The sequence below is a fragment of the Dipodomys merriami genome, unplaced genomic scaffold (assembly GCF_024711535.1).
Source record: "Dipodomys merriami isolate MVZ:Mamm:240054 unplaced genomic scaffold, mDipMer1.0.p SCAF_5, whole genome shotgun sequence".
NCBI lineage: Eukaryota > Metazoa > Chordata > Mammalia > Rodentia > Heteromyidae > Dipodomys > Dipodomys merriami.
The window spans coordinates 70,534,090-70,553,183 of NW_027206068.1; the positions used below are offsets into that span (position 1 = coordinate 70,534,090).

Below are 19,094 nucleotides of genomic sequence, written 5' to 3' on the forward strand. Positions count from 1 at the left end.
GGCGGGCCGGGCTGCGATCGCTCCAGCCACGGCTCGGGAGCGGCGGCGGGCGCCGAGACCCGCGACCCGGCTCGGGGACGGGCGATCGCGGCGCGGGGGGCCCTTCGAGGTTGCCTCCCCCCACATCTACCCTGCCGCGCGAGGGTTCGCCTCCAGACCCAGCCGCTGACGCCGGCTCCCCGTCCACCCCGGAGCCGCAGATCGCCCCCCGCCCCCGGCGCCCGGCGGACCTGGGCCTCGGGTGAACGGGGCGAGGGGAGGAGGGGGTGGGGGTCCCCGGAGCGGAGAGGACGCGCGCGGCTCTGGGGACAGAGGTCCGGGAGCCGCGGCCTCGGGGGGCGCAGAGCGCACGGAGCTGAGGCCGGCAGCCAGGTGAGCCCGGGAACCGCGAGCGGCGTTGGGGGAGTTGGGGGGGGGGGGGACGGGGTCAGCGCGCCTGCGGACAGGGAGACTCAGGTTTGCAAAGTAGATGGGTTCTCCCCCCGCCCCAGCCAGGGCCTGGGCACCCCCTGTGGGGAACCTACCTAGAGCAGGGATTTAAGGGGTGTTGAACTCTTACCCCCCCCCACCCTACCCCACCAGCCGTGCTTGTGGATGCGCCGTGAACCCTGGGCTATTAGGATCCCCTTCCACCATGCTCCCAGAGACCTTCCTCTGGCTTTGGCTCTGGGGTCCTGAGCTAGGCGTTGTGGGGGTTCTTCCCAAAGGCCTGGCCGTCAGCATTCTGAAAAGGAATGCCCATCCTAACTCCAGTGAGCTCTTTCCCATGTCCTAGGAGCTGGGAGGAGCCAGAAGCCTGGTCGGCTGTGCCCCCCACTCTGTCCCCCGCAGGTGTTAGCTGAGATTCTGCTCCCTGCCAGACCCGCCCCCCCCCCCAATTGCAACCAGAGTCTCTTGCCTGTTCCTGCACAGGACTCCACCCCCCTGTCTACATCTGGGTACTAGGCCCTGCGTGCCTTCACCCCTGCCTACTGATCTTGGCAGTCTGGCACCCTCTCTCCTCCCATCCCTGGGGGAGCTGGCGTAGGCCCAGCAGAGCTGATGTTGTAATGTCCCTGGCAGTGCCCATAGAGAAGATCTGCCCAGCCTGTTCCCAGTCAGTTAAGTCAGGCCTTCCACCCGCCATGGGAGTTTGACTCAGGCTCTGGAACAGGAGATGATAGCTCTGAGCTGAGAGACCAGAGGCTGGAGTGGTGGGGGCTCTCTGTAGTCCGGGGCAGCTGTCCCGCTCATAGGGCACTGGGGACTTGGTGCTGCTCAGCTGAGCACCAGACTTTTCAGGGCAGTGGACATTTTCCTTGGAGGAAGATTGGGATGGGTGGTGTTTCGGACCTAAATGACCTAGGGAGAAGGTTGTTCCATTGGCGTCAGTTGGTCTGTTAAGGGTGTAAGAAGGTGGCCAGGACAGCGCAGTTTCTAGAATGCTGGGAGTCATAGACCTAGATGGCTGAGCGGTGGACAGCAGGCAGCCCTCCCAGCTCCTCTCCATTCCTTCCTCCCTGGCCTCAAGGGGGCCCAAGACCTCTGCACCCCAGGTGGAAAGGGATTGGCAGTGTCTGGAAGGCACGAAGACTCAGTTTCCCTTTCTCTGTTTGGCTCTTTCTCTGGCAGCATCCCCAAGGGGACCGGTTCCCAGCCGGACTTGGGGTGTTACAGGGCCTCCAGAAAAGGAACAGGAGCTCCCAGGACCCCTTACAGAACCAGCCATACACAAGCACACAAACACACCTCCCAGCTGCCTGCTGCTGCCCACCGCATTCATATGCATTCCTTAGCCTTCTGCCTGGTAGACATACCCCCAGGCACCTGCGGACAAAGGTGCTGCGTCTTGCCCTCACCTAGCTTTCACTCCTCATCCCTTCTACACATGTACCACTTGTTCCAGAACTCTCCTTAGCACTGTCTCCCAGAGACATGCATGGGCCTGGTTAATAGGTAGTTAGAATGGCTCATTCTCTGCCTTCTGTCTGGCTAGATCCAGGCACTGACTGCATTTTAAAAGGTTCCCTAGGCCCGGGAGTAGGAGGTACATGTGTCTCATGAGTGGGCATGAACTGGAGGACATTCTGAGAGGCAGGAGGCCTCCGGGGACCTCAGGACTGCTCTCGGCTAAATAGTCCACCAATTAGCTTCTCCATCCTGGACAGCAGAGAGGTCGAGAGCCGGAGGACAGCTGCCTCCTCCTCCCTGTCTGTCTTAGCTGCCACCTAAAGCCCTATGGGATTTTTTTTTTCAAGGCAGAAGGCCAGAGCACGGAGAGAGCTACTCTGAGGATCTCCAGCATACAGATGAAAGAGTACACGCTGAGCATGGATTATGCTGGAATTTCCTGGGCGTTGAAAAGCTGCTGAGCAGGACAGAGGACAGGGCCATAGGCTGACACCCTCCCTCCCCCCCCCCCCCACGCTCACCCTGCAGTTAACAGGTGTAAGAACCAGACCAGCAACCGCCACAGACCTAAAACCACTGGCCTGTCTGTCCTCAGGGATACTCCCTCTCCTGGACAGCAGCCAGCCTAGCAATCTGGAGCCAAATTGTTTCTCTGTTTCTTCTAGCAATGATACCTTTCTGATAGGCTAGCCACCCCCACAGCCATTCCCCTCCATGGCCCTTTCCTTCTGTAGTCCCAATTCTTAACTTGACCTTGTAGGAGAGAAACTTGAGGCTGACTTGAACTTCTTGGGAGAGGGGCTTTTGAGAGAATATCCAGGGATAAAAGTTTATCTGGCCTTCAACTGCTCCACTCTCAGTCTCTATTTTCCTTTTACCATCGAAGAAGATCCTTAGATATTTTCAAATCCAGAAGGTAAAAGAAAGAAGAGATTCAATGTAAATAGAGGCTGTGTTTGTCTAGGTTATAAAAGCATCTTCCTCCTTTCCTTGTTTAGATTTTTAACTATAAAAATAAGGTATGCTGTTGTAACAAGAAGAATATCCAGAGAGGTGTAAGACAAAATTAATTATCCCCACCTACATCCTCCATCTCTACATCCTCTACCTCCTACCACAGCTAGTTTTAATGATCTAATATATCTCTGTCATACCTTCTTTCAGGCCAATTTGGCTTATAAGATCAATTTTAAAAAAAATTACTTTGTAGATCGAGATGCGGAAACTCTATTAAGTAAGCTGGATTTGTTTTTACAAAGTATAGGTACTTAACATTTAATTTTAGCAGTTAATTTTTAAAGCTCTTACAGATTTGCTAATTGAATATGCTTGCAAATCTTTCATTTTTCATAGAGAACAGACTGCGTAAGCAATGCTCTATGAGCTACATTTCTACATCTCTAATTTTTGCCAGTTTCTGAAAATAAAATACAACCTTGCTGCCCAAGACTTTTCCTTGCGTTTTATAAACCACAGAAGTGTGGCAGGCTCTAGTGTCTCCTCTGTATCAAAAAGACAGAAAGTGTTATCTACAGAAACCGAGCTGGGATTTTATTTTATTTTTTTAATCACAGGAAACTTTGTCTAATCAGTCTCATTTTCTGAGCTATCATTCTACATCCACATTTTTTGCTGCTTCGAGTGTTTTATATTTTTAAAACTTTGTACACATTTGAAATATGAATGTTTTCCTGATTGAGACCAGTTTTCTGTACTTTTTTGTTGTTGTTGCAGGATTTCTAAACCCTGGCCATTTCTTCTCATTAGCTGTAGTAGACAGAGGAATGGCAGGAAAGCTAGGAGAAGGAGGAGTTAGGGTCCTGGCCTTGTAGGTCATATCTTCCATCGGTCTCCACCCCTGTGTGGCCACAGGGATGTACTGGGCTGTGTCCAGGATGCTCTCCTGGACCAAATGCAGAGATGTTGCATTCCTAGAACCAACGAAGCTGTCTTCGAAAGTCATTTTCTAAGTCCTGCCTGTTTAATATTCCAGGCATGAGCTGTACTTGTGTTCTTGTCTCCTGTTTTTCTACCTTTGAAACTTGCTTCAGAAGAACCTGCGGTTGTATGAATTAGTTGACAGCAATTTATTCCATATCTTAAGCTTTCCTCCTCTCCTATTTTCTTTGTCTTAAGACAGATACACTGAACATTAGTTTTATATATTAAAAATGATCATTGATTTGTCAGAGAAGCAAGACCTGATCAAATTGCCTATTCTGACTCAGCAACTTTCCCCCCCCTCCCTGAAGACACTTCTTTTTAACGTTCAATATTCTGTGTCTGAATCTGAAAGGAATTCTCATCCAACATGAGAATACACTTCTGGATTCCTTTAAGATCTTTGTTTCTTTTTAATTGATTACCTTTGTTCTTAGTAAAATTTCAAAAAAAAATGGCTCAAGCAGCAATCTACATGTAGTGTTTCCATTTATTCTTTCTGATTCTTGAAGACAGAAGCTAAGTGTCTTTAGCATATTTTATAATTGCTTTTACTCTTTTCTGGATCTTTCAGAGAAAGGCCAGCTTCATGTTGTCATAAAGATGCATGATAGGTTCTACGCCAGAACACCATATTGCAGTCCCCAAACAGTGTTACTTTTATGTGTCATCAAAGCCAACATCTTGCCCTTCCTCATGTTCTAGAATGTTCCATGCTGTACAACCAATATTTCTAGTGGTGCATCTTTTCCTATCTTGCGTTGTTCTCTTTCAGACAACAATGGCAAAAATATCATTGTGATGTTAACAAAACTTTGGGCATATTCTGTTCTTGATAAGCCTGTGCTGGAAGGCTGTGGCTCTGGACAGAATCTGATTTGCTTTGGTGTGTCTAGCAAGTCCTCCAAGGAAGGTTTTAGATTTGGGTGGTTGGACCTACACCTTGAATTGTTCCAGATGTTTACTAAACAACTAGTGTTGATAGACCAGCGTTGTGGAAATGAAGAGGGCATTGTGTACTCTTATTCTGTTATCTCCCTTTTCTTCTCTTGTGCTGGTAGGTAATCTGTGAATGATCCCAGAAGTGTTTAGGAGTTATTTGAAGAGAATCTCTATGTTTATTTTTTTGGGGGGGGCGTCCGGTCATGGGGCTTGACTTCTGGGCCTGGGCGCTGTCCCTCAGCTCTTCAGCTCAAGGCTAGTGCTCTACCACTTGAGCCACAGCACCACTTCTGGCTTTTTTCTTTTTTGCTTCTGTGGTGCTGAGGAATCGAACCCAGGGCCTCATGCATGCAAGGCAAGCGCTTTACCACTGAGCCACCTTCCCAACCCTCTCTATGTTTTTTTAGGAACTAATTATTATATGGAAGTGCCTCTTAGTTGCTTCCACAGGCTCTGAGTTGAATTATTTTGTGCATAGGGTGTCAGAGGGATGGTTGGTTTCAGTGACTAATTGGAAGATGGCCACTATACCTCGACCTATAAGAATGTAGAAAAGGTGTCTCTCCATGAGAGCTTTATGAGGCTGACACTGAAGATTTCATCTTACAGCACAGTTACCATGACCAGAAGAGAAATGAAGGGTGCAAGAATTAAATTACAAGTTTTATTACTGATCATAGTGAAGTGTGGTTTCATGGCTTGGTTTTGGTTCCTTTGGGTCACAAGGCCACACATATCCAAGGGGGCAAGTCCTTTCTTGTGAGCAATGTGAGCATCATGCCTCCCCCGCTTATTTTTCTCAACCGTAGTAAATCAGTCAAATTGTCTTGTCTGGGCAACACACAGACTTTGAGACAAAACAGCGGAGAGAGACAGAGTACCACCCATCTCTAGATCAATAAACAGAGAAGATTCTGGGTCCTCTGGTCTTCCTGTAGCCCTCGGGCCACGCCTACAGACATAGCTTGTAGGCTTCATGCTCTGGCTTTCAGAGACTCAGACAGGTTTCCTAGGCCAGGCGTACAGAGAAATTACTCTTAGGGCATAGTCAGTATTTTTGATTCATCTTACTAGAAAGTTAACTACACTCTTAAAAGAAACTTTTAATGATTTAGTTGAAAAGATATTACATGCACGAACGTTTTAAATATAGAACTTAGACTACAACAAGAAATAAATCTCCCTGTGCCCCCCAATCTCCTTCTTTTTCTTTCTCTTCAAGTTGCATATATCCCTCCCAAAATACCCTCCCATACATATGTATTTGTTCCTCTTAAGCTTGAAAGTGGGAGATGACACTGTTTTTCACATCCTCCTTTCACGTGGAAATCATTTTCATATCTGCACATAAACAGCCCATGCGCCTTGTTAAGAATGTGTCACCATCTCCCAACCATCTTTCTATTCATAGACAGTCTTTCCCCTATAAGCAATTCACAGACGCTCTTGCTGCCACCAGGCTCAGACCTGTAATCCCAGCTACGCAGGAGCCTGAGATCTGAGGATCAAAGTTTGAAGCCAGCAGGAAAGTTTTAAAGAGGCTTTTCTCCAGTGAGCCATCAAAAAAACCAGAAGTGGAGTGTGGCTTAAGTGGTAGAGCACTAACCTTGAGCAAAGGGAAAGCACTCTGGCCTTCAGCTCAAACCCTAGTATACATAGACACACAAGCGTGCACACACACACGCATATGAGCGCGCGCACACGCACACACACACACACACAGTCCACAGGATTTTCTTCTTCAAACTAATATGGTACACCTGAAGAATTTCCTAGAAGTGGAGCCACTAGATGCCTATAGCAGCTGTCGTCCACGCATCAGTATTACAGTGTGAACGCCTAAGCAGCCACACATTGAAGAAACCCTGTTACTCGTATTTTCTCCAGCATGGTGTGTTATCCATCTCATAGGTAGCAATGATGTCATATAATCAGTTCCACCTGCAATAACAAAAATGTCACAGATCAAGTGACATAAACAATAAAAAGTTATTTGTTAGTGTTCGGAAGGCCAGTCTGAGATCAGGAGCACCCGCATGATTGAGTACTTGTAAGGGCTCCCTTCCTTGGTTGTAAATAGTTCTTTTATACTATGGAGAGAGGGAGCTGGAAATCCCTTTGGGGTCTCTTTTCTAAGACCACTAATCCCCTGCATATAAATCCTTATGACTTAATTATCTCCCAGATGCCTGGCCTCCTAATACTATCACCACAGTGGCCAGTATATAAACATCCAGTCTATAACAAATGACACATCACTGTTGTTCTAATAGGCCTTCCTTTAAATATGAGCAAACGATGCATCTTTTCCTATGTTCTATGCTTTTTCGGTAAGCCATGGGAGGGAATGCCCCCCTTAGGGTAGAGAATCTTTGTTCAGAAAGTGTGCCTACATCACTATCCTCTTCTTACACAACCTCATTTATCTTTCAGAATCTTGATGCCTGTGCTCTTTCTGCATCTGTTCCACCTTCTCTTCCTCATACCCCACAGCCATCTCTCTGTGTCCTTCTCACTTCACTGCCTCCGTGAAATGTCTGGAGCATCCATAGTGGTATTACAGGGGGTGAGAGCGGGGGGTGGGGTAGAGGATGGGGGACACACTAGCAATGGGAGAATTCAAGTGTCTTTAAGGATAGAAAATCTTCTGCGCCACCTGTCTTTAACAAGAACAGTTTTCTAATTTCCATACCGGGTGGCTGGCAGAGCAGGGGAGGAGAGTAAACGGGAAAATTGTAATAACTTCTTCCAGAAGAAAAGAGTAAAAGTAAAACTGAGCCGGCATTACCTCTAAGGAGACCCCTAAGACACATTCACATAGGGAGTAGGGCTGAGCAACCTGGTACGTGATCTCCCATGCAGGTCGAGTCTGCATGACTCACTACAGACAGTGAGAGCTGCAGATGACCCAGGACCCGGTGTGGGCAGCTGGGCTGAGTATGGATCCTCTCTCCTACCCCTTCTGATTCTGTGTCTTTCTAGGAAGCAAGCTTAGCTGTAGATCCTCAGGCTTTGAAAAAGCCTCAGTCCCACCAGGGAGCAGGGTGATGGCCGGGGCAATGGTGGGCACCCCGAAGATGTCCCATGGCTACTGAAGGGACTGTCCAGTCAGGGAACCGAGTGGCGGGCATGGTGTACAGCCTGTGGATCCTGGTCCTGGGGCCCTCAGTTCTGGCTCTGGAAGGTAAGGAGAGGAGGCAGAGACCTTCCCTTATCAGGGGGAGCGTAGGGTGGGTGGGAAATAGAAGATTCAAAAAAGGCAGAGAAGAGGGCTGACTTTGATCAAAAAAGGAAAATGTAGGACCCGATCATGTATTTCAGAAACAGGATCCTGGCGTTGGGTTCCTGCTGGCTAGTTAAATGGACCAGGGAAGGAGAACTCCTTCCTTCTCCATGGGGGTGGACTGGGGGTTAATAGTGCTAGCTGGAGGTTTGGCAACATGTCCCTCTTTATCTCTGGACAGAGGTGCTGCTGGACACCACAGGAGAGACCTCTGAGATCGGCTGGCTCACCTACCCACCAGGTGGAGTGAGTGTCACTCTTCATTCATTCCTCCCCACCCCCCTAGTCCCCTAGAGAGCCCTGCTCAGGAAGGGAATTCTGGGTAAAGGGAGTAAGACTCCCCCCTAGAGGAACAAGATGGAAAGGCATCCTCTCCTTGCTGGGCTTGTGTCCATTTTAAGGCTCAGTGGAATAGAGGCATCTCCTTTACTGTCACCCTCCCCTCCATCCCTCCCTAACCCCTGAGCAGCTAATACTTCTCCTGGTCCCATTTCTCGCCCCCCTCCTGCAGTGGGACGAGGTGAGTGTTCTAGATGACCAGCGGCGCCTGACAAGGACCTTCGAGGCATGCCACGTGGCGGGGGCCCCTCCTGGCACTGCCCAGGACAATTGGTTGCAGACACACTTCGTGGAGCGGCGAGGGGCTCAGAGGGTCCACATCCGACTGCACTTCTCCGTGAGAGCATGCTCCAGCCTGGGTGTGAGTGGGGGCGCCTGCCGGGAGACCTTCACCCTGTACTACCGCCAGGCCGAAGAGCCAGACAGCCTGGACAGCATTTCAGCTTGGCATCTCAAGCGCTGGACCAAGGTGGACACTATTGCAGCCGATGAGAGCTTTCCGGCCTCATCGTCCTCCTTCACCTCCTCCTCTTCCTCCTCCACGTGGACCGTGGGACCTCACAGGACCCATCAGCGCGCTGGGCTGCAGTTGAATGTCAAAGAGCGGAGCTTTGGGCCTCTGACCCAGCGTGGTTTCTACGTAGCCTTTCAGGACACCGGGGCCTGCCTGGCCCTTGTTGCAGTCAAGTTGTTCTCCTACACCTGCCCGACTGTTCTCCGTGCCTTTGCCTCCTTCCCTGAGACCCAGGCCAGTGGAGCTGGGGGGGCCTCCCTGGTGGCAGCCGTGGGCACCTGCGTGGCTCACGCAGAGCCCGAGGAGGATGGAGTAGGGGGCCAGGCAGGGGGCAGCCCCCCCAGGCTGCACTGTAACGGGGAAGGCAAGTGGATGGTGGCTGTCGGGGGCTGCCGCTGCCAGCCTGGCCACCAGCCTGTGCGTGGAGACAAGATCTGCCAAGGTGAGAGTCGTGCCTGTCCCACCTGCTCTGCACCCCTCCTTCCTTACCTGCCCAGCGCCTCCCTCCTGTTCCTCATCTCGCGCTCCTCTCCTGAATACCAAAACCCTTGGTCAGGAAGCAGCCAAATGAGGAAATGACCCGTTTCCCCCAATTTCAGTTTCTAAAGCACACAGAGTTAACTCATACCCACCCTTTTGATATTTCTGGAAACTGCAAAGCCTTCCCTAGCAATTGCGAAGAATCCCAGGGATTTGCCAGCCTAATACGTGATAGAGATCAACAACTGTCGAGTTCTTGGCTTAGTGCGGGAGGCAAATCCTTTGTGTCCCCCGCCCCGGTCTGCCGTGGGTATCTGGGAAGGAGGTGGAAGGTGCTGGTAGGTATGGTATGGTGAAGGACATGGCGGCCTTGCCCACCTGCAGCCCCCAGCCCTTCTCACTCTGTCACTGGTGGAAATACAATTCTTTCCCCATGACTGAGAGACTAAATCTTTGCTGCAGAAAAGAGGGGGCCGGGGCCAGGTCTCAGGAGGGATGGAAAGCTATGGAAAGGAAAGGGGGCTATGCAGGTGCACCGGGGTCTTGGGAGGGGCAAATGGAAAGAGTATGCCCTCTCTGTTCTCCTCTCTGTCTCCTCAGCCTGCCCCAGGGGTTCCTATAAGGCCTTGGCGGGGAATGCCCCCTGCTCTCCATGCCCCATCCGTAGCCACGCCCCTGACCCTGCCGCTCCTGTGTGCCCCTGCCTCCAGGGCTTCTACAGGGCCAGTTCTGACCCCCCAGAAGCCCCCTGTACTGGTAAGTCCCCCAAGGACCACGGCACAGAAAAGAGCCTGGGAGTGGAGGGCTGGTGTAGGGTGCAACGGCAGGGAAAGAGGGGGTCCCCACTCCCACCTTCTGGCCCACACCCTCCCGTTCCCCCCTTCCCACCCTACCCAGGCCCTCCATCGGCTCCCCGAGAACTGTGGTTCGAGGTACAAGGCTCAGCGCTCATGCTTCACTGGCGTTTGCCCCAGGAGTTGGGGGGCCGAGGAGACCTGCTCTTCAATGTCGTGTGCAAGGAATGCGGGGACCACCCGGAGGGCGGCGGCGGGGCCACATGTCGCCGCTGCAGGGACGAGGTGCATTTTGACCCCCGCCAGAGGGGCCTGACCGAGAGCCGAGTGTTAGTCGGGGGGCTCCGAGCACACGTCCCCTACATCTTGGAAGTGCAGGCTGTCAATGGGGTGTCGGAGCTCAGCCCTGACCCACCCCAGGCCGCAGCCATCAATGTCAGCACCAGCCACGAAGGTGAGCGCTTTGTCCACCGGAAGGACATCCTGCCTCAACTCCTCAGAACCCCCTTCCTGCCTTCCCTCCAGTCCCTGGTCTGAGGACCCTTGCCTCCCGTGATCAAGGCTGATCCCAGAGACTCCCACTCCCTCCTAACGTCACTGCCCTGCCATTCAGTCCCCTCTGCAGTCCCCGTGGTACACCAGGTGAGCCGGGCGGCCAGCAGCATCACCGTGTCCTGGCCACAGCCTGAGCAGACAAATGGGAATATCCTAGACTACCAGCTCCGCTACTATGACCAGGTGCGCCACACCCACGGGAAGGGAAGGTGTGAGCAATGAGGAGACCTCGGACAGCAGTGGGGTGGAGGGGGGCGACAGGGGCCAGGCTTGACCTCAAGTGAATGAATGACCGCTGCCCACAGGCAGAAGATGAATCTCACTCCTTCACCCTGACCAGCGAGACCAACACTGCCACTGTGACACGGCTGAGCCCTGGGCACATCTATGGTTTCCAGGTGCGGGCACGGACTGCAGCTGGCCACGGACCCTATGGGGGAAAAGTCTATTTTCAGACACTGCCTCAAGGTGAGGGGAGGCCTAGATGGGCCCAGATGTCCTTGCCATGACCTTGACCCAGTCTCCTCCAATTGGAGATCGGTGGCTGACCCCTGACCTTGGGGCTATGGGAGGAATGCTTGTGGGGTTGCAGACACACACACACACACACACACACACACACACACACACACACATCGTGTGTGCTCTGGGGGTTGTGGCGTGTGAAGTGTAGACGTGAGTGGGTGTGTGTTGCAGGAGTGTGTATACGTGACCGTTGTGCATGGCTGTGTGCAGGCGAGTGGGGTGCGGCTGCTCTCTTGGGTTTATATCAGGCTTGGCTCCCTGTGACCCCAGTGCTGGTCCCTTAGGTGAGCTGTCCTCTCAGCTTCCAGAGAAGCTGTCCTTGGTGATTGGCTCTATCCTGGGGGCCTTGGCCTTCCTCCTGCTGGCAGCCATCACCGTGCTGGCGGTCATCTTCCAGCGGTGAGACCCCTGCCACTCCCGCCCAACCTGCCCAGCCCCGTTCAAGCCCTGCTGGCTTCAGAGCCATAGCCCCCACCCCACACCCTTCTCCCTGGAGCAGCCCTGAGCCTTGTGCAGCCGTAGAGAGGAGGGGCCTGGCAGTGTCCTGTCCCCTCGGGACCTCGGTTGGACAGACTTCCCGGCAGGGTGGTCACAGGCCGGCACCACGGGGCAGAAATGGGGGCATCATTCCAGGTTGTTGGTTTCTCCCTCAGGAAGCGCCGTGGGACCGGCTACACGGAGCAACTACAGCAGTACAGCAGTCCAGGTGGGGTCACAGAGTGGAGCTGGGGTTAGGGGACTTGGGGCTGGGGTGATGGGGAGGCCCAGGGAGGGGGGGAGCGGAGGGTGCCCTCTACACCCTCTTCCAGAGGGGAGAAGGCACATCTGAGTATCTGGGTACCCAGCCTTGAAACACACATCCTTAGAGCATGCCCCATCCTGCAGGACTTGGGGTCAAGTATTACATTGACCCCTCGACCTATGAGGACCCCTGCCAGGCCATCCGAGAACTTGCCCGAGAGGTGGACCCCGCATATATCAAGATTGAAGAGGTCATTGGGGCAGGTACCGCAGGGACAGGGAAGCTCTGGGGCACTGGGGGGCTGGGGTGTCTAAACACAGTGGAACACTGCTGGTCCTTCCTTGAACCCTCCGACGCCTCTTCTCCCAGGGTCCTTCGGAGAAGTGCGTCGAGGCCGCCTGCAGCCGCGGGGAAGGCGGGAACAGGCCGTGGCCATCCAGGCCCTGTGGGCTGGGGGTGCAGAGAGCCTACAGATGACCTTCCTTGGCCGGGCCGCACTGCTGGGCCAGTTCCAGCACCCCAACATCCTGCGGCTGGAGGGCGTAGTCACCAAGAGCCGGCCTCTCATGGTGCTGACAGAGCTCATGGAGCTCGGACCCCTGGACAGCTTCCTCAGGGTCAGTTCCGGCTTGTGGGGAAGGGAGGGGGATTTCTGGGGTCCGGGGTGGGCATTGCCAAATTCACCTCTGCCCTCCCACACTGCTCTGGCATGCCAGTGGCCCTGCCTTCCTCACTGACTTCTGCCCCCTGCCCTTCAGCAACGGGAGGGCCAGTTCAGCAGCCTGCAGCTGGTGGCCATGCAGAGGGGGGTGGCCGCCGCCATGCAGTACCTGTCCAGCTTTGCCTTCGTGCACCGCGCCCTCTCCGCCCAAAGCGTGCTCGTGAATAGCCACCTGGTGTGCAAAGTGGCCCGCCTGGGTTACCATCCTCAGGTGAGTCCTGGATCCAGTGGGCTTGGTATCCTTCAGCAGGTGCTGGGGGGTGGAATGGGATCTGGGGTGGGTGACTCAGGCGGGATAATAGAGGATTGGTGGACAGGGGGGTTGGAGGCTTTCCCCCTGTGATGGGAGAGACAAGTCTGCATGAGGGGCCATGGAGGGATTTCAGAGACTAAGGTACAGAAAGGAATTGGGGAGGACAGGAGGCCTACAAAAGTCCAGTCCCATCCAGCCTTCCCTCCTCCTCCTCTCCCACCCCCACCCTCTATTAGCTGGCACAAGTTCATGTTCTCTGCACCTCAGAGCCTCCATCCCCTGGCCATCCACCCTGCAGGGTCGTTAAGGAGACCCTGAACTCCGATCCCAGCTGGGTCAGTGTGATTCCCTCTGTGTTCTTGTGGCCTCTGCCTCTCAGGGTCCGAGTTCTCTGCTGCGCTGGGCCGCGCCCGAGGTCATCACGCACGGGAAGCACAGCACGGCCAGCGATGTCTGGAGCTTTGGGATCCTCATGTGGGAAGTGATGAGCTACGGGGAACGGCCTTACTGGGACATGACTGAGCAGGAGGTGAGCGCTCCTCCTGCCTCCCTTCTGTGCTCTGAGCCCTCCATTCTTTGGTCTGCTCACATGGGAAAGTCTTCAGAACTGGTGAAACCAGACCAGCCTCTTTGGGGGGAGGGGGAGTCCTTCCCCCCTCCTGCCTCAATGCTGCCTCTGACTCCAATCTACCCCCTTCCCCGCCTTTTCCTCCTAACACTCCTCTCTACTAGCAATAGCTTCCCATCACCGTGTTTCCTGGCCCCCTAGGTACTAAATGCAATAGAACAGGAGTTCCGGCTGCCCCCACCTCCAGGTTGTCCACCCGGACTACATCTGCTGATGCTTGACACATGGCAGAAGGATCGTGCCCGGAGGCCTCACTTTGACCAACTGGTCGCTGCCTTTGACAAGATGATCCGCAAACCAGACACCTTGCAAGCGGATGGGGCCCCCGGGGACAGGTCTGGAGCTTGGGGTTGGAGCCTGGGGAAACTAGATACAAACCAGAAAGGGAACTGAGGAGAGAGGGCTAAGATGAAGAGGAGAGCCTGACCTGCCTGCCCCTTCCCACCTTAGACCTTCCCAGGCGCTCCTGAATCCTGTGGCCCTGGACTTCCCTTGCCTGGACTCACCCCAGGCCTGGCTCTCGGCCATTGGGCTGGAGTGCTATCAGGACAACTTCTCCAAGTTCGGCCTTTGTACCTTCAGCGATGTGGCTCAGCTGAGTCTGGAGTAAGTGGGGATTTGGGGAGGAGGGGGCAAGGATGCTGACTCGAGGGAGGGTGGCATGTCTGGGATCTTGGAGAAGCAGGCCTCGATCTGACCTATTCCCTCCCCACCAGAGACCTGCCCGCCCTGGGCATCACCCTGGCTGGCCACCAGAAGAAGCTGCTACACAACATCCAGCTCCTCCAGCAGCACCTGAGGCAGCCGGGTTCGGTAGAGGTGTGAGTGAGGCCTGGGCAGGAAGCCGAGAGCCAGCGATGCTATGGCCCAGGACTGGATTCAGGGCCATAGAGACATGAGTGAGATAGAAGCCAAGATCCATGTTGACCCCTTCGCCTGGACAGGACGTCCAGTCATCTGGATGCTGCATTCCCCAGCCCCAGCCTCTCCCACATTAAAGAAAAAGAAGGGAATTTACAAGCTCAGGTGTGTCTGGGCCTGAGTCGGTTGGCAGGGAGGGCTCAGGGAGGCCCTCAGGAGGGGCAGATTGGTGGGTAAGATGGCAAGACACTAATGAAGAGAGGGAGAGGGGGGGCAGGGAACAGGAAATGACTTTATTGGAAGGTGATGAGGCTCAGCCTAGCCTGTCTGTCCCTCAGACACCTGTCCACATGCCCAGTGCTTCAACTCTCCACTGCGCTCCCATTTAAGACACACAGGGGGTGGAAACAGGTGATGGAGAAGGCAAGCCTGTCCTTAAAGTGCTCAGATGAGTAGTGGGACTTCCACAAGAGAATAAGGGATTCTTGGGTTGAGGAGAAGACCACAGCGTTCCCCCTTCTCTTGGCTCCCAAGTGGAAGGAGTTGTAGAGACCCAGGACAGTTTGTCCCAGCATGCCTCCCTTCACATTCATTTGACTCCACTTTCCCACTTGGACTCGGTGTCGTCGCGTGTGGATGGGTTTTGTTCTCAGACCTGGTACTCCCAGCCTTCCCCATCTTCCACGCCTCTGTTGATGATGCCCCGCAAGTCCCTGCGCAGGGTGCCTTGCCGAAGCCTTTCCCAGTTGGTGCTGCTGCGGGAGGTGCTCCGAGACACAGAGGGTGTGGGAAAGGACAGGTAGGGACCAAAGGGACGGCCCAGCTCCAGTTTTCCCCCTGAGTCTTTGTCCAAGTCCTCGGAGCAGAGGACATCTTGTGGCTGGAAGGCCTGGGCGTAGCGTAGAATCCGCTGTCGGTTGAGATCCTGCCTGTCTTCCACCCTGTGGAGCACGAGAAGACGACTTGAGAAGAGTTGAAGAACGTCTGTAAGACCAATGCCGATCTTCCATTCGCTCGCTCTCCTCCAGCCCCACTAATGTTGGCCCTTCTCCTTTTCCGTAGCCAGCTCTCAGAAAGCAGCAGGTGGTGGTCCTCCAGCTCTGGGGCTCCAAGCTCCAAATGAAAGCCCTTCCCCAAGAGCGGAACTCAGGCAATAGGCTTTGGACCCCAGTAACTATGTCAACCTCCATAGGAGGAAGCAGGAAGTCATCTAAGGGAAGAACCACCATGGAAAGGTATTTGGTTAGGGAACACCCACCCCAGCACCATCACTCACCGTAGGAACCAGCGGTCCCCCAGCCCATAGTCACGCCCACAGATCCCTGAACGAGGCCACAAGCAGCGAGGCAACTTCCGCTCGAGCATCACCGTGGTGGCCACCACCTACATTCAGGGACAGGAGAGGTGACAGAGAGAGGAGGTTGTCAGAGAGGCCCAGACTGAGGAATGCAGCTGGGGCAGGGGCAGCTGGGGCAGGGGAATACATTTAGTAAATGCATGGCAACTAGGGAGCTCATCGTTTTCCAGAGGTGGGACGGGACACCTCTGAACCAGAGTGGCAGTGGGATTCTCCAGGAGAGAATTCTCTGTAAGAGAGAACTGACAAAACTGACAAGGCCCGCAATTCACCCTGTGATGTGAGAACCATTGTAAAGTCGGGCAGAGGCCGGTGAGACACCACAGCTTCCTTTGGAAGAAGGGACGACTTCATTCTAAGATGGACAGAGATAGGAGCTGGATGGGCCTCAGACTATTTTGACCCTACATAAAATCCATTTATAAGTGTAATGCATTCAACTTGGAAATCTAATATCAGTATGTTTTCATGGAGAGAATATTTCTCTGTTTAGGCAGCCGGGTGTCACTCCATTTCTAATACACCGCAGTTAAATGCCTTCCAGGATATGGAATTTCCATTTTTATTTTGTGGAAATTACTTTTTTTGAGATAAACTCTTTTTTTGTCCCCCTAAGTATCTTCTTAAAAAAGGGATTTGATTCATAGCATTGTCTTTATGCACCTCTTGACGCTCTGAATGGTTATAGATGCTGCTGCTCCTCCAGGAGGATTTTATGGTATATTTTTAACACTCGCAATTTTTTTTGGGTCAAATTCCACAGACTGAAGTCAAGAAAACTTGGTATTTTCTTACTGGGGAGCAAGATTTACCAAATGAATTTTTAGCCACCCCTCGCTTTATTTTTTGATCCTTCTAGAACAGGCAGGCTTTACTTGTTGAAAGAAGTGTGAGGGATTCTTTCCAGAGAGTCCAGTACTTCTCAGTACTGTGGTTAATCCAAATCTCATGTACCTTTGGCATTATTCTGCATACTTACTATACAAGAAGTAGCCAAACAATGTAAAGTTCAAGATAAAACAGTTACTGGGTAGGAATGGCAATATTTGCACTAAGCCCTCCCAGCCACCAGGGGGCTCACCTGGGCTCTCCAGAGCTCATCTCTCTCATGAGCCACTCGCCAGTGAGTGTCACCCATCATGGCAATGAGAAGGTTGAGCATGAGCAAGGTGGCGATGATGGCAAAGGCCGCATAAGTGATGCTGTACATGAAGGGTAGATCCACGTCATAGTTGGCGGGGCCGTCGATAATGGTGAGGAACAGTTCGAAGGTGCTGAACAGTGCCATGGGGTAGTCGTAGAAATGGCCCAGCTCGTCAGGGTCTTCTGTCTGGAAGATGATATAGAAGGCTGCTCCACCCAAGGGGGTGAGAGTTGCCATGGCAACCGTATCATGACTAGCCCAGAGCCAGATCGTTGTCCCCTGTATCTCCCATATTGCCATCTCAGCCTAGCGAGACTCATCCTTCTGATCCCAAGAGCTACATTCCCTGTTTTCTGTCACCCCCAAGTGACATCCCACCCTCAACTGCACAGCCTTCTCTGAGATGACCTCTTTTCCTTATGTAGCCAGAGTCATTCTGCACTCTGTGAGTTCCCCAGTCCTTCCCTCCCACTGTGGATAGGTGATTTACCAGAAGCAAAGCCCAGGATCACCACAGCCATCAACCAGCAGAATCGCATCAGGTCTCCAAAAATCATCTAGAGGGAAGGGAAGGCAGAGAGGATGTCACACTTCTGGAGCAGTTGCCCCATCCAGTGCTTGTAGTCTAACCCCAGGTCAGGGATGGGTAGAGTATGGCATACAGGCCAAATCTGCCTGGCCTGTCATGATGTGGTTCTTAAACTAAGAGTAGTTTAAAAAGAAAAGAGAAGAAACAAAGAAAGGAGGGCAAGAAGGAAGGAAAGGGATGGAGGGAATGAGAAGAAAGAAGGAAGGAAGGGGAAGGAGGAAGGAACGAAGCAAGTAAGGAAGGGAGGGAGAGAAAGAGGGAGGGAAAAGGAAGAAGAAAGAGGAGGGAAGCATGTAGGGAGAGGGAAGGAGAAGAAAAGAAGAAAAAGAACATGCAACAAAGACCATATGATTCACGAACCCTGCACTATTTACTATCCAGCCCTCTGGAGAGCGTTCGCGTAGTCTTCTCTAGGAAGCATGTGGTGGTTGGGGGTGCGTGGGTGACTGACCTTCTGGATCATGATGGTGAAGGGCCCCAGCATCTGGAATCCTCGGGCAAAGTACATGACATTGCACCAGCCCAGCACCAGGGCAAAGGACATGGGCACCACCTCCCCATCCGTGTTGGTGAGCCGCATCACCATGGTTACCAGCACCGTGAAGGCATAGGTGATACTGGAGGAAGACAGGAAGTGTGCGGTAAGAGAGGCTGGGCTCATCCTGAGGAAGTAGGTAGTCCCCATACATTCAAACTCAACGCCTGCCCACTCTGAACACAGCTCACATCATTAGGGGTGAAGGATCTCCCACATTGGAAGTTCTTTGGAGACTGGGAAGCCAGAGAGGGAAATGACCCCAAAGGAAGGAAGGCACGGGAGTAAAAGTGACTCACATGATGACATGGAATGGTCCCCCAAGAATGGTCTGTCCGAAGAAGCGAGTGACTCCCAACCTGAAGATGTCTGGAATCTGGAGCAAATTCAGGGACACACAAGACATTTACAGACCAGAGCTCAGGCTGGATCCCTGGGGCTGAGGGACTCATCCTGCATCCTGTCCACACCTTACCTCCACCAGCAGGATGATCACAGCCCCAATGATGGTCACCAGCTCCCCAACCAGCCGGAGGTCATCTTTGGGGGTCACATAAGCCTCCTGAGATGGGAGGGGGAATTATGGTTAAAACACGCAGGGCATCTGTACTTCTACACTTTCAGCTCTGGGACCAGGGACCACTGGCTGTGTCAGAGATTCTTTCTAACGTCTCAGGTCTGGCTGGTCTCAGTCTCTGACCCTAGAATAAGAATGGGTATCAGAGTCTTGCTTTGCCCCCTCTGCTCCTCCTCGGGTATTACCTGAAGCAGCTTCTGCTGTAGAAGGGTGTTGTCCCGGGGGTTGGTTCGGTTGGTGGTTCTGGGCTTGAGGGGGCGGTAGACGCAGCACATGGTGAAGCAGATGATGTACACCAAGTAGATGGCACCCAGCACGCAGAAGTAGGGCCGCCCATACCTCTTCCATTTGAAGCTCACCAGCTCCTTCACGGGTGTCTGGTCCAGGATCTGACGAGCCTGCATCGGAGAATAGGAAAGGCAGC

At 53.1% G+C, this 19,094-nt stretch overlaps 2 protein-coding genes across 5 annotated transcripts in view; one reads left to right on the forward strand and one right to left on the reverse strand.

The window, feature by feature from the left end:
* On the forward strand, positions 1-14,753 carry Ephb6 (EPH receptor B6). 2 transcript variants are annotated; one of them, XM_069996925.1, is made up of 18 exons: positions 1-372; positions 7,207-7,327; positions 7,756-7,957; positions 8,238-8,302; positions 8,568-9,351; positions 9,990-10,145; positions 10,287-10,637; positions 10,797-10,921; positions 11,044-11,206; positions 11,548-11,662; positions 11,917-11,969; positions 12,149-12,268; positions 12,375-12,622; positions 12,764-12,937; positions 13,359-13,508; positions 13,749-13,942; positions 14,058-14,213; positions 14,324-14,753. In XM_069996925.1, exons 3-18 carry the CDS (start codon positions 7,858-7,860, stop codon positions 14,430-14,432), a joined length of 3,063 nt encoding a protein of 1,020 aa, XP_069853026.1. In that variant the 5' UTR covers positions 1-372; positions 7,207-7,327; positions 7,756-7,857; the 3' UTR covers positions 14,433-14,753. The 2 variants fall into 2 exon arrangements, with proteins under 2 accessions (XP_069853026.1, XP_069853025.1); XM_069996924.1 differs by lacking the exon at positions 7,207-7,327.
* Positions 14,741-19,094, reverse strand: part of Trpv6 (transient receptor potential cation channel subfamily V member 6) — a 14,146-nt gene continuing 9,792 nt past the window's right edge. For all 3 annotated transcript variants that reach the window (XM_069996927.1, XM_069996928.1, XM_069996929.1), the window contains 8 exons: positions 18,856-19,068; positions 18,569-18,655; positions 18,393-18,469; positions 18,010-18,175; positions 17,460-17,526; positions 16,907-17,175; positions 15,745-15,851; positions 14,741-15,409 (listed from right to left, as the gene is read on the reverse strand). In XM_069996927.1, the coding sequence (XP_069853028.1) occupies positions 15,118-15,409; positions 15,745-15,851; positions 16,907-17,175; positions 17,460-17,526; positions 18,010-18,175; positions 18,393-18,469; positions 18,569-18,655; positions 18,856-19,068 (1,278 nt within the window). In that variant the 3' untranslated portion in view covers positions 14,741-15,117. The remainder of the gene's footprint in view (positions 15,410-15,744; positions 15,852-16,906; positions 17,176-17,459; positions 17,527-18,009; positions 18,176-18,392; positions 18,470-18,568; positions 18,656-18,855; positions 19,069-19,094) is intronic.